Here is a 14,871-nt window from a genome sequence, read left to right as displayed (position 1 = left end):
TTCTGAATCGAAACGTCGGTTGGCGTTGAAGCGTTGGTTCGTGGTTACCACCATTATGACACGTTTCTGGGAGCCTGAAACGTTTCGTGCCTTATCAGATTCGAATGTCGACTCTTGGGTTTCGTACTTGGGGAATTTGTGTCTCTTATAAATAGAGGAAACTTGTCACTTGATTGATTCACTTCATTTTTCGCTTGAGAGAGTTCTTCAGATATAGCTTTTTCTGATACCTCGAATTTCTACTTACTTTCTTGTCCATTGAAATCTTTCATCTCTTCTTCTTATTACTTCTTTGGCGCATTTTCTGCTAAGAAGTGGCTGGTGAATCTTCTCGCGACAATCTTCATGCCACTAATTCGGTGCCGGAGAGTTCTGTTCAGGCCACCGGAGGGGCGGATGCGGCGGAGGATGAGGAGATTCCCTCAGTGGTTGAGATCTTGCCTCGCCTAGGGAGAGAGGCGACTGACTTCAGTTTTAGTGGCGGAGCGGAGTCGGAACCTGTCCCCTCCGTCGTGAGGGAAAGGGGGATTGTAGAGTTGAAAGAAAGGTGGGGAATCCCCGATTACGTCGATATGTGGCCGGTGGAGGGGGACGACATAGTTCACTTCGACCGTCCCGAGTACTGCGTGTTCTACGCATACCCCTTCATTGTAGGGTACACACTTCCTATTCCCATGTTGGTGGTGGATTTTTGCCATTTCTACGAAGTGTTCCCCGCTCAGCTTTCGCCTTATTTGTACAAGTTATTCCTTATGCTACTCAAGTATGCGAAACTTACCGATCGTGAGGTCACTTTGGACCATATACGCAACATTTTTGCTCCTCAACTGATTCGCGATTCGATGATTCACATGCGTCCTCGGGGGTCGAGGAGTCTGGTGGTGAAGATGGACGATAGGACCAACCGTCGTTTCTATGAAAATTACTTTTATGTGCGGACTGAACATATTGTGGCAGACCCAATGGGATTCCCTCAGAGATGGAACCTCGCACGTAAGTTTGTGTTTTGTCAGTGAAATGTTCGACTGTTTTCTGCGAGTACTAAACTTTATCTTGTCTTTGCAGCTGAGAGATTGCCCCATCCGCCTGTCGAAGGTATCCGTGAATGGGTGGAGGCCATACTTCCCCATACAGTGGGGATTCGCACATGGTCGACCTTTCACGAGAGGTTCGGACGTAGGCCCCTTACAGGTAAGATGGCGCCTTTGTACTGGTTTTTCTCTTCTCCCCCTTTTTTTTGTTTAACCTCTTATGTGTCGTTTGTCGTTGCCAGGGCGAGGGCTCCTCCGTTAGCTTTTCGCCAGCCGGCCGCATCTGCTCACCCTATCACGGTACTTATTGCTCAACCTTCATCGACGATCGCTTCAGTTGAGTCTGCGGCCTTGGTTACTCCAGTGAGCGATGCTTCTCAGTATGAGATCCCGACCGATATCGTTCGCCCAACGGGCGAGTCACTATCTACTGGAGAGGAAGAGGGGCCATCGAAGAGGCGGAGAGTAGAGTTTGAGAAGGTGCCCCCACAATAATTCATCTGGATGATTCTCCCCCCACGGGCTCTGGAGAGGGTGCTGTTGTGGCCCTACCCGTAGGGACAGAGCAAACCGTTGGAATGGTCGGTGTCCGCGATCAGCAATCAGAAACTCCCTCCGCCGCCTTAGCTCGATCAAAAATTCCTGCCGCTGTTGGTGACCAACAACCTGTCGCAATGGAAAGTCAAACTTGGGGCTGCCGTCGTGATTTCGGATATGCCCTCATCTTATGCAGTGGGTCGTGCTTCCTTTTCGGCAGCAAAGAGGGGAAAAGGCGTGGTGGTTGACGACTATGAATCTGAGTCGGATCTGGACCCCGATGATGTTAGGATGTTCGAGGAGGGTCTTACTTATTCGGTAGTTAATGTGGGGGGCTCGGCCCGTATTCTTCAGATCCCTTCTGGCGTTAATCTTTTGGCGGAAGGGGAAGACCTGGTACCGCAATTCAGGCTATTATGCTCTGAAGCTGAGAATGAGTCCCTCCGATCTATTCCTGATGCGGAGTTGATGGACGAGGTGGCCGTTATGGGCTTAAGGGTACGTTACATTTTGTTTTCGCTTTATGCTTTCGCCCTTCTCGAAAGTACTAGTTAATCTTGTCTTTTACGTTTTCCAGACATATATGGTGGAAGTGGAAAGCATTCGCAGGGCAAACATCCAGGCAAGGATTTTCTTGAAGATGCTGGAGAAATATCATCGTTACTGCGACAGGTGTCGCAAGATGCATGAGCGGCTGAGGACGAACCCCCGTAATCGGGATCTTGCTGAGGAGCTGGAGAGGAGGGACCAGGAATTGATGCAAACCATCCGCAGCAAGAGCGCACTCGAGGAGCAACTTCGAATTAAGGATGGGGAGCTCGAGCTGGGTCGGGGGGTCACAGTGGAATGTGAGCATCTGCAGGGTAGGTTAAGGTCGATGCAGTCGGAGATGGACCAGAACTTGGTCAAGGTCGAGGCGATGAGCGTGGAGTGGATGAGAAAATTGACGGCGATGGAGAGCAAAATCGCTAGGTTGGAGAGCATTGAGAGTGCCTGGTCCGAGGCTTTGGCGAGGGCGACTGCCCTGGAGAACACCATCCATGTTCTCCAATCCAAACAAGAGTCGGAGAGAGCGACAACTACCCTCATGGAGGCGAGGCTCGAGGAGCACATCGGTGTGATTGATCAGGAGGCATCGGTTCTGGGAGATCGGGTCGCGTCCCTGGAGGTAGAAAATGAGCGATTACAGGCTCAGGTTGAGTCATCTTCTACTGTCGTTCCTCACCAAATGCATGAGCTCTGGGTTTATGCTGAAGCCTAACGGGACATATATAAGAGTTTGTGGGAGGCGGGCACCATGACTGAGGCTGCTTATGAAGAAGCGCGAGCGAAAGCTCGGGAGGTTCGCGTTAACTATGGATATGACACGACGATGCCCGAAGCTAATGGGGATGCGGATGATGGTAATGGAGAACCTCTTGGAGATGGCGATGATAGTGGTGATGGTGACGGCGGTGATGACGCCGAATGAAGAATGTTGCCCTTTGTTTTTATTTTCATTTTGTTTGTCGACTGTCGTTCGTTCATTTTTTTTTCTTCAGTTAGCCTGGGCCATATGTAAGCGGCGGTAGCCCGCACTATGACTTTGCGTGAATAAAGTTCTTTTCTTCGCTATTTGCCTTGTACTTCACTTTTTATTTCAACTGTTCATGGCTTCGGTGTAAGATAGATGCTCGTCTGACGAGTCTCGATTTTTCTTTTCTTCCGTTGGTTGTCGACCTTTAGGGGTTTCATTTCGAACCTATCAAAATGTCGGCTCGTCGTCGTTCGATCGAGGTCGAACCCTTCTCTTTTTTAGCGAAGGCCCTTGGCCTTAAAGGGTGTTATTTTGAACTTACCGAAATAACAGCCCGTCGTCGTTCGAGCGAGGTCGAACACTTTTTTTTTTTTTGCTAAGGCCCTTGTCTTTGAAGGGTGTTATCTTGAAATTATCAAAATAATAGCCCGTCGTCGTTCGAGCGAGGTCAAACTCTTCTTTTCATTTGGCGTAGGCCCTGAGCCTTAAAAGGTGTTATTTCGAACTTATCGAAATAACAACATGTCGTCGTTCGAGCGAGGTCGAACTCTTCTTTTCATTTGGCGAAGGCTCTTATCCTTGAAGGGTGTTATTTCGAACTTATCAAAATAACAGCCCATCATTGTTCGAGCGAGGTTGAACTCTTCTTTTCATTTGGCGAAGGCCCTTAGCCTTAAAGGGTGTTATTTCGAACTTATCAAAATAACAGCCCGTCGTCGTTCGAGCGAGGTGAAACTCTTATTTTCATTTGGCGAAGGCCCTTAGCCCTAAAGGGTGTTATTTCGAACTTATCGAAATAACAGCCCATCATCGTTCGAGCGAGGTCAAACTCTTATTTTCATTTGGCGAAGGCCCTTAGCCTTAAAGGGTGTTATTTCGAACTTATCGAAATAACATCACGTCGTCGCTCGAGCGAGGTCGAACTCTTCTATTCATTTGACAAAGGCTCTTAGCCTTGAAGGGTGTTATTTCGAACTTATCGAATAACAACCCATCGTCGTTCGAGCGAGGTCGAACTCTTCTTTTCATTTAGCGAAGGCTCTTAGCCTTGAAGGGTGTTATTTCAAAATTATCAAAATAACAGTCCGTCGTCATTCGAGCGAGGTCGAACTCTTCTTTTCTTTTGACGAAGGCCCTTAGCCTTAAAGGGTGTTATTTCGAACTTATCAAAATAAAAGCACTTCGTCGTTCGAGCGAGGTCGAACTTTTCTTTTCATTTGGCGAAGGCTCTTAGCCTTGAAGGGTGTTATTTCGAACTTATCGAAATAACAGCCCGTCGTCGTTCAAGCGAGGTCGAACTTTTCTTTTCATTTGGCGAAGGCCCTTAGCCTTAACGGGTGTTATTTCGAACTTATCGAAATAACAGCCCGTTGTCGTTCGAGCGAGGTCGAACTCTTCTTTTCATTTGGCGAAGGCTGTTAGCCTTAAAGGGTGTTATTTCGAACTTATCGAAATAACAGCCCGTTGTCGTTCGAGCGAGGTCGAACTCTTCTTTTCATTTGGCGAAGGTTGTTAGCCTTAAAGGGTGTTATTTCGAACTTATCGAAATAATAGCACGTCGTCGTTCGAGCGAGGTCGAACTCTTCTTTTCATTTGGTGAAGGCCCTTAGCCTTAAAAGGTGTTATTTCGAACTTATCGAAATAACAGCCCGTTGTCGTTCGAGCGAGGTCGAACTCTTCTTTTCATTTGGCGAAGGCTGTTAGCCTTAAAGGCTGTTATTTCGAACTTATCGAAATAACAGAACGTCGTCAGTCCCAGTTTCTGGAGAGTTGGTCATCTTTCGTAGGAGTCCCAGTCCGTTTGGTATTGCTTGCACCATATGGTGCAACGCTGGTGAATACAAGGTGTTGATGTTTCGTTTAGGTTCGTGATGTGTACGCCTCATAGTTTTCTTGTCTGACTCCTGTCGTCCAGCTCGGAGATGTTGCTGGCAGGAAGTATTTCAGCTGTGTTGAAGCAATTTTGGTCTTTCAGTCGAGATGTTCCTATGTACGCTTGTCCACGCGGGTCTTATGTGCTTGCCTGGACAAAGAGTGTGAGGTGAGGATGAGATTTTCTTCGCTCCCGCCCGGTGATCCGGTGGGGGAAATACAGGTTGATAACATCGTTTGCTTTGTTTAGTATATCGATGGTTGATGGGGCGAAGATTTCCGAGCCCAGTGATCTGGCTTGACTCTTCTTCCTCTTCTGCGATGCTCTTGTGTCTCGCGTGGGTTGGGTTTTTCCTCCGCGCTCCTTTTGGTGAGTGATTGTATTTCTTGATTTCGATCTGGGAGAAACTAGAAAATTTTCACTAAGAAATCCCCACAGACGGTGCCAAATTGTTTGACTCAAAAGATATTAAAACCTTTTTGAACAAATCAATCAAAGATGAAGGGGTAAATCTTAGTCAAACATAATTAATTCCGGATCGAAAAGTTAACAATAATAATTGCATATGAGACGAAAGAGGCAATATTGATCTTATTTAGATTCAGCATTGTCTTTCTCATTAATTGATGAGGAAGTAAATTTACATATCTTCCTCGAGGTCGTTTCCTCGTTTTCTTGAAGATATAAGGAAGAAGCTTTTTTGTCATCCTTTTTTGAGAGAATGGAGAAGCCCCCTGAATTGAGAGCTTTCTTTGGCTATATATAGTCGAGACCCTTTTACCCTTTGCTTGACTCGATACTTTCTTGTCACTAATGTGTCCTGGTCGTGATTTTAGGCGTTACTTTTTTCGATTCGTCGAATGGCACAGAAGAGAAACGGAGTGGGCTCTAGTGACTTTCACTGCCCAGTTACTGAGACGGGGTGTCGGGCAACCTGGTCGTGGTGGTCAGATTTTGACCAATACAGTTCCGACAATACAACAAGAATAAATTTAATTTAATCCAACAAGTGAGGATAGAGATATTGTTTCTGATAAACCCACGATTCAATGACATAAACGAGGGGACCTAAGGGTGTTGGAGGGAGTGAGTTGCAGCAATGGGGGGAGTTGGTTGAGTTGTTTGGGGCCAGTATGGTGGGGTTGGGAAGGGCAAGGAGAGTGGGGGGTTGGGGTGGGTGGGGGGAATTGAAACGACCTACAGGAATTTCGAAAAATATTTTCTCTCTTGCTAGGAAAGTAATTTTCCGAAAATTAGAGCTAAATATCTTCATAAGAAAAATATTTTTTTAGCACATTTAAGTCAACCAAACTTGAAAATATTAGAACCTCGATACAAAAACACACCCTAAATTTGATCACAAAATGCTTCTATATATATATATATATATATATATATATAACACATACAAAATCCAATAACCAAATATGCTGACTTTAAAATCTCTCAGGGAGAATGCTTTTTAGTAAAAATAGCACGGTATAGCCAGTTTTCGGACTGGTCATTTAAAAATAGCCAGCGTTTATCAAGTCAATGAAAAATAGCCACTATTTTGCTGCAACAGGGACCGGACGGTCCAGCATAATATACTGGAGTTCAGTGCACCTGTGTATGAACTCCAGCATATTATGCTGGACCGGTATACTTGCTGGAACTCCATCATATTATGCTGGAGTTCCAGCATACTTATCCTGGAACTCCATCATATTATGCTGGAGTTCCAGCATACTTATCCTGGAACTCTAGTATAATATGTTGGAGTTCAAGTATACTTATGCTGGAACTCCAGCATAATATATTGGCGTATTTTCCGGATAATGAACAGTGTTTTCGCTTAGATTTATCTTTACATGAAAAGTAGCTAAATTTCGATTACTTTTGAAACTGGATTATTTTTTAACGACCAGTTGTAAATCCAACTATTTTTTAATTTCTGCTTTTTAACGCTCTCTGCTAAGCATGAAAACCCATCTACTAGGTCAATCAAGACTGGAAAATGGTAACTTTACTCCAGTAAGGCAAAATGGAAGGACAAAAGGATAAAACAAATCGCGACGACGTTACCACCAACAAAAACAAAACAAAATATATCGCGAGGTCCCCTGGATCATTACAACTCTTCCAGTATTCTGGGAGTACGACATAAATCTAACAAAATTTACCTCAACTTATTTTCTACCATCCATTACGTAACGTGTATTCTTTTGCTTCTGCAAGTGCAAATTATCCGAATGAAACATCCTATCTACCATCCTACAAGAACTTAGAACTAAAAGGTAAGCACGGAAAATAATAATCATAAAACATTTTCCAGTTGGCATCAAGTAGGAGTATTATTCACACTCGCATCACATATATCTTTATGTGACGTTTTGTGCTGGCACCAACACGAATGCTGAGGGATCGGACCTTCATCTCCTATGACCCACTCATGCTGAGCAACACTTTCGAGAGTCATCCTTTGTGTTGGATCTGTACAAAGTCGCCTCTTGTTAGGAAACAGGGGAGCTACCACCACAAAAGAATGGCAGTATGAAGATGTCAAGTGGGACGAGAGACAAACCTTTACAGAGGAGCCCCTCGAGTAAATTCTTCAGAAGAGGATTCATATCATCAGGGAGAGAAATGGGGTTATTTACTATCTGGAAACACGATAGAAAGGCAGTTAGAAAAGTGGGAAAAAAACTAAGTTCTGAATCAACTGGTGTCCAATGAATATATGAGGAGACCCGCACCTTGTCATATGTATCCTGGAGAGTGTCGCCTAGAAATGGGTATTTCCCGAAGATCATGCAATAGAGGGTAACACCAACTGCCCATGTGTCAGCTGCTTTTCCATGATATCTGTCTCCTATTAATACCGCAAAAAAACACTTTGGTAAGTTTAATGATATTTTAAATGTCAGCATGCATCGAAGACCAGAAACACTGACCTACACAGCATTCAGGAGCAGTAAAAACAGGAGTGCCAGGAGACCGACGAAGCTTATCATTATCATCCTACAAACAGGAATAGTTCCAACTAATGTTACTGGAAAAGAAGAGGAAACAATAAACATAAAACAAAAACAGTTTAAATTCACGCCATCGCCCCAAACCCATCGAGCTCCAAATTTTTTGAACCAGAGCATGCAAATAAACAGCATCTAGAATCCCCCCTCATTAGGACAATCAAATAGAAAAGGGAATTTATGACAACTAGGTGCAAGTAAATAAAGACTACCAAGCTCTTTGAAAGGTGAAAGTGAGAAATACAACTTTTTCTAAGAATAAACTGCAGGTAATAGGTCTCTTTAGGTGGTGAAAAATACTTAGTTTATCCCAATTGATTGCTAACTTGGTGTTGGGCAAGTTTAGATGAAAACTGAAACTTGCTACAGATCTTTTGTAGATTGATCACTTCTAGTTTAAGGTTTGACGAAGTAAAATGAGCGAGGATTGCAAGTCCCTATTCAATTGCTGAATCCATTAGGTGAAAATTTGTAATCAGTATCATTTTTGGAGAATTTTCTTCTCCAGCACTTTCTTCAAACCAGTAAAGAGACTATTGGAGAAAGAAGTCCATAGAATTTGAACACTTAGTTTGTCAACGCATAACGATTTGATCTCATTGAACTCCACGAAATCCAAACAACCATGCCTTGCTTTCGACACTAATACATACCCGTTGGTGTTCCTATTTCCCCTCCTTTTTACTACGTAAACTTCTTCCACATTTTTTCATCAAATATTCTTTCGTGTTATAAAACAGATTGCCCCATATTCTCACTACAGTGAGTCCGAGGTGAACATTAAATTTTGACAACTGTTTTTGTTAAGTAATTTGACAAAACTATTTTTCTGGTCTTATACCCAAAGATGGTCCTTCTGAAAGCAACCAAAGGAAGGGAGCTGATCTAATGACAGGTAAAATGTAGAAAATACAGCTGGTTACTTCTCTCCTTTGCATAAATGAATTTTTTTAGTTTCGACCCAGATGTCCTCATTCTACTAGAGAAGTCTGCAGAATATTTCAATAAGTACTTGTGAAACAAAATGTATCCGAATATGAAATTAAGAAATGAGACACTTCAGTAATTTATTCTTGCATACAACCAAACACATCTATTTTTACTCTTGGTAATTCTCAGTCCATCTAGATGTTTGAATAAAACAACTAGAACTTTAATCATTTTACAAGTGACTAGGGCAGCAAATTTTAAGGAAAACCATTGTTGAGAAAAGGCCATACCTCAAAAGCTTGGCTGACACTGAAATCACCAATCTTCACCCTGCCAGAGGCAGTAACTAAAAGATTATCTGGCTTAATATCCCCGTGTATAATATTCTGTTCAAGAGAAAAAAGGAACATAGGTAAAATACTATACAAGGACCACGAAAATAAAAGTAATAAAACTACTAGTGATGCATGATTCCTTATGTCCAGCGGATGCACCTATTCAAAGTTTCAAGTCGTTGTTTACTTGATAAAGTAACCACATCCCACTGGGTTTTTTATGCTGGTAAAAGTGTGACCTTTCTGCTTTATGAGAAAAGGAGATCACCCGATTCATTGGGTTCCTTCTATCTCAGGTTAAAGGATGTTCGTTAGGAAGGAAAAAGACATCAAAGGCACCATAGATCTTGCTAAACAGACTAGCTGAATGAACAAATGCTGAAATGAAACAGGTATATCCTTTTGGTCTCTGATAAGTGAAAATCAACTACCTTCAGGTCCATATATTTCCTCAAGAAAGGGAGAAAGGGAGGAAAAAATGCTCGCTAAGCAAGAGAACATTAGTATTCCATCTATAAGACCATGTTTACAACAAAGCAAAGGGAAAGTACCCATCTTGACCAAGCAACTTATGGAATGTCCTTGTGTGAGTCAATTCTCTTGGAGTCAAGTCTTTGAAGAACTTGTTCTAGAAACAGGTAAGGGATCCTGAGTTACTATATATGGATCTTTCTTCTTTTTCTTTTTTGTCGCAAAAGCTGTCCGAAGATAATTGTTTAAGACTTCGCTAAAGTGATTGAGATTTGACCTATAACCTGACTGAGGACATGAGGTAGAATTCCTGTATGTAAGCATTTAAATGTAACAGTGTTGTCAAAGGCAAAGGCGCAGGAAAGCACAAAGGTCTCGATGGGGCTTTAAGCTCAAAGGGAAATTACATCATTGGCTTTAGCAAAGAAGGTGCGATGAAGGAAAAAGGTAATAAAAATATATATGGAAAAGATTTACAAATAAGTAGACAGAAGAAGTAAAAGACATGTATATTAAGCTCAAAACCCATTACTAATTTTAATACAGAATTATGTAGAAGGCCACTTGCACAGAAGACAAAACCGGAGAGGACATGACCAAATAACCTAAAACCATCAGAATTTGGTATTTCATAGTTCAGCCACATTGAAATAGATGCACTGTCTCCTACATAATTAACTGCATAATCATCCCACACTCCAGGATCATAATATGTTTACAACACTGGAATGTAGTTCATAACATAATTAACTGAATAGTGTAACAGGAAGCAAGGTTTCTACAGCAAAAGCATACAAGTTATGCCCGTAACATATGCATGTATATATATATATATAAAATTTGTATACATATATATTAATCAGAAGCAATCCAAACTACTGGGTCTTACATGAGAATGCAGATACATCAAGCCAGACACTATATCACGCAAGTACTTCCGTGCTTTATTTTCTCCAAGATCACTTGGGGGGCCAGAACCCTCACAAACCCATTTTCCTTCCACGTATTCGAGAACTGTTTAATAAAGAGAAAAGAATGTCAGTTGATGGTATTCTCTCTTCCCATAAACAATGACATAAATCAAGAAACTGTACGGCTCCAGAAAAAGAATCTGAATAAGGTAAAATGAATAGAGAAAAGGGATCTTCAAGGAGTACCCATGTAGAAGTGATCTGTTTCTGGGTCGTTAATCACCTCAATAAGATTAACAATATTGGGATGCCTCAGCATTTTCATGATCATAACCTGCAATAGATTGGAATTAACATGGAAGTCAATAATCAACGAATTGTCAGGTCATCAAGTCAAATATCAAAGCTGGAGTATAACTAACAGTCCATATCAAGCTTCCTTTAGTCTGGAGCAAAATAAAAGTAATCACACATGATCGGCAAATACAAACACTGGCCCTACCAAATTTACCATTTTGAGCAATTTCATTGAGAAGTCACATTAAGAAAGTCCAAGATAGAAAAAATAAAAAATTCAGCAGACAAATAGCTAACTCTATAGGATAAAGTTATTGATAACACAAAAAAGGAGAACTAAAACTCAAGGGAAGAGATAAATCACGTACCTCACGAAGAACATCATTCATAGCAGTTTCTGAAGGTGCCACCCGCAACTTTAATAGGTGAGACTTGTGAAAGGCCTGCATTAAAATAACCACATACACCATCATTATTTGACAACCCACCCAACTCCTGTAATCAGTAATTAACAACACTACTTATTCTTTCAGAACTAAATCTTCTGCGACAATGTTCACTTTCCTATCTCTTTCCGCCTGTTTCTCCACAACCCTAAAAACTACTGTAGCTTTGTCCTAACAAAGAATAATTCAATTACCTAATTATCCCTTACATTTATCTATGAAAGAATCGAAATGTGCAGTTAGGTTGGCAATGTATTTAGAAGTATAAGTCCAAAATCTTCATCACATACCTTAGCTGCCATTACAAAGACTAGCAAAAGCATGTGGAACCCCATTGAGAATATTAAAACGTAAAACCTCCTATCACTAAGTAAAAAAAAACAATTTTAGCTTCTTTTTTATAACAAAGAAATCTCAAAGGGCCTGTGGCACACGATTCGAAACTCGGTAGATAAGGGCCGCCCCTCCAACCTTCTCCACTTGAATACTAGACATTTGTCTACGAGGTTCGACCACATTACGTGCGCCTAACCCACACACACATTGAGCTCTTACCACTAGACCAAAGCCGTGGGGACAACAATTGTAGCTTTCTAATATGGGAATACAACTAGTATACAGTTTACCTGAATAAGCACATATCATGACCAAGAGAACATTAATGTAACTTCCTTAATATTAACTAGAGATGTAAGAAATTTTACCTTAATAGCATAATGTTTTCCATCATTACAACTTCTATAAAGCACCTGTGTCATCAAAAGTTGATCAGATGTCAGCCATGATTCCTTCAAATGAATAAAAAGAAAGAGCTAACATCAATATATTTCTTCTCACCACTTTCCCATAGCTACCAGAACCAATTTTGTGTTCACGGACATATTCATTAATCATCTTGTTCCCATCTTCATCCTGAACCAAAAAGACAACAGTGGAAAAAAGCAGTCAAGCTACACCTCTTTTTTTTTTTTTTTTTTTTTTTTTTTTGATAAATCCAACAACTTACACCACAAATTTCATATCCACAACGATTACACTGCAAGTAAAACAGGTAATGTGCCAAAAATTCAGCATAAAAGGCATCATGTGAAGACAATTGAACTTGAGTTGGCTTATTGTATATACAAACCTTTGAACACAGTTAATATGTAAAAAAATAGAGGAGAAAAGGTAATCAACAGCTACAGCTAGATCCCGAGCTCCTACTTCCAGGCGGAAACACAAAAGGTAAACCTCTGCCCAACTTCTTTGCTTTTTCCTTTTTTTGATTAAAAACGACAGGGTAACCTAGCACAACAGGGACTAGGAGGAGAGGGCAAGGGAAAGACAACCAAACAATATGAAGGTGAAGTATCACATGGACACATACTGAAATAAAGTAGTGAACATTAATTAAAACAAATATATGTCTAAGAGCCATCAGCATTCGAGTATACTTTCTTTGCACTAAATAACATTTCTGCTATTACCTCTGTGCGAACAAGCTTGTCGGTTTCCTTGACAGGGACCTCCCTGCAAATTAACCCATTCTGAGCTCTGTCCATGAGAATCTCTTCAGAACGTTTAACAGGGCTATGACACACTTCATCATCCTCAGTGCCAGTATCAGTTACATTGCCACTATCAAAGCCATCATCTTCCTCTTCAACCTCTTCTTCTAACAACGGCGCCCGTGACCAGCCATTTCCGTATCCCCTATTGGACCTACCTATTTTTTCCGGTTTTCTTGCAAAAGAGAATCCAAAACACCCACAGCAGCCCATTTCCGCCACATCATCAACGGAACGCATCATCACAAGAGTCCAAAACAACAGTATATGTCACAATGGAGTACACTATTCACACAGCACAATCGACAATTTGATTCAAGAACCTGAAAATTTAGTGTACACCTCTTATTACCATCAATCAACTAAACAACAAATGAAACATTAAACCCAACATCCCCATATTCATTAGCTCAACAAAAGCCAATAATGGGATATATGCACATATATGTTGATAACAGTGGTGTCAAAGTCAAAGTCAGCTTGCGTGCACCTCTACTATTCCACCGGCAACCACGGCAGGTACCAGGTAACTCTCACCAAAGCTTCAGCACACATACATATTTCAATAACATATATCAATTGAAAAGGAAAGTAGTTGATAACCTTAAAAAGGAGGAAAATGCTATTCGGGCATCCGGCCCGAATCAACTTTGTTATTCAATGGGATGCCACTCAGAAAAATGAAAGAAGCAGTTGGTCAAATTGATTCCTAAGCGATTGAACCAGCACATTATGAGACCTCCAATTATAATTATAAGAAACAGACAAAGAGAATCAATGCAGGCTAGAATCCTCCATTTGTCACCAATGAAGAAGCCTCATCACAAGATACCTTTCTGTCACAATTGAAAGAATCAAAAAAGAAAAACCAAATTTTAGTATTAACCCATATAAAGGAAAAACAAATTGAGCTAAATTAACTCGAAATACCATCAAACCTAGAAGAAAAAATTGATTTTTGGATTGAACAGTTTAGCAAAACCATTAAAAGTTTAATCTTTTTCCGAACATTTTCTTCAAAAAAGATTCAAAAAAGATTCAAAATCAATAAAAATACAATTTTTTTCTCAGAAGGTTCTTGAAATTAAAAACTAAAAAAATCATTACCTAAAATTGGGAAAAGATCTATTCGTGTTCAACAAATTTGGGGGTTCAACTTTCTAAAAGTATTGAGGTTCAAATTAGGGAGTGAAAATTGAGAAATTGGGTTTGTTGAATTTGTTTGCGTTGAAACTGGGAATGAAAAGCAAAAGGACCAAACTTGGGGATTGGTGAGACGTGGGGTAGAAAAGTGGAAGAAAGAGAAGGGGGAGCTGGGGGGAGGGGGGGCAGGGGTCCGTACAGGCTGTTGATGCGGCCAGGGTTGACTGTACAGATGTACTTTATGCCTCCTCCTCCTTGGCAAAATTTTATTTTGTATCTTATACAAGAGTGACACTGTTGTAGGAGGAACTTTTTTGTCTTACATTATTGTGGATCCTGATTTTTGTGGACCCAAAAATGTAAGATTGAGGTCCACAAATTTGTGAGACAAAAAGAAGTCTCATACAACTAATATAAATTGTATGAGACACAAAATAAAACTTTTCTCCCCAATATATTAGTGATTGTTTGGTGGAGTATTTACTTAGACTAGTCTTTTGGCACGCGCATTGTGCGTGTACTTCGTTCTAAGTAAATAATTTTAAAAGATCAAAAAATATTACTTCCCCTTTTTAATTTATGTGAACTCATTTGATTGGGCACAAATTTTAAGAAAAGAGAGAAACTTTTGAACTTGTGGTGTAAAATGAAGCACATATATTTTGTGTGGCTATAAATCATTGAATAAAGAATTGTTTCCAAATAGGGAAATAGGTCATTCTTTTTGATACGGACTAAAAAGAAAATAGGTTCACATAAATTGAAACGGAGGAAGTATATGAAATTATGAATTATAAATTAAAAATTGAAGAAAAAAGCG

At 40.8% G+C, this 14,871-nt stretch overlaps 1 protein-coding gene across 2 annotated transcripts; it reads right to left on the bottom strand.

Annotated features, from left to right (window-relative positions):
• Window positions 1-6,997: 6,997 nt before the first annotated feature.
• LOC104218843 (serine/threonine-protein kinase GRIK1-like) lies at window positions 6,998-14,171 on the bottom strand. 2 transcript variants are annotated; one of them, XM_009769424.2, is made up of 13 exons: window positions 14,016-14,171; window positions 13,512-13,744; window positions 12,828-13,231; window positions 12,196-12,270; window positions 12,063-12,107; window positions 11,281-11,355; window positions 10,862-10,949; window positions 10,594-10,718; window positions 9,189-9,284; window positions 7,891-7,957; window positions 7,693-7,808; window positions 7,521-7,599; window positions 6,998-7,429 (listed from the first exon to the last, which is right to left on the bottom strand). In XM_009769424.2, the coding sequence occupies exons 3-13, from the start codon at window positions 13,149-13,151 to the stop codon at window positions 7,278-7,280; spliced, it is 1,242 nt and encodes a 413-aa protein (XP_009767726.1). In that variant the 5' UTR covers window positions 13,152-13,231; window positions 13,512-13,744; window positions 14,016-14,171; the 3' UTR covers window positions 6,998-7,277. The 2 variants fall into 2 exon arrangements, with proteins under 2 accessions (XP_009767726.1, XP_009767727.1); XM_009769425.2 differs by having other exon boundaries at window positions 13,512-13,740.
• Window positions 14,172-14,871: the final 700 nt, after the last annotated feature.

This window comes from Nicotiana sylvestris, chromosome 11, assembly GCF_000393655.2.
Source record: "Nicotiana sylvestris chromosome 11, ASM39365v2, whole genome shotgun sequence".
Taxonomy (NCBI): Eukaryota; Viridiplantae; Streptophyta; class Magnoliopsida; order Solanales; family Solanaceae; genus Nicotiana; species Nicotiana sylvestris.
Note: the sequence above shows the minus strand (reverse complement) of the source record. Positions and strands in the feature narration are given on the sequence as shown.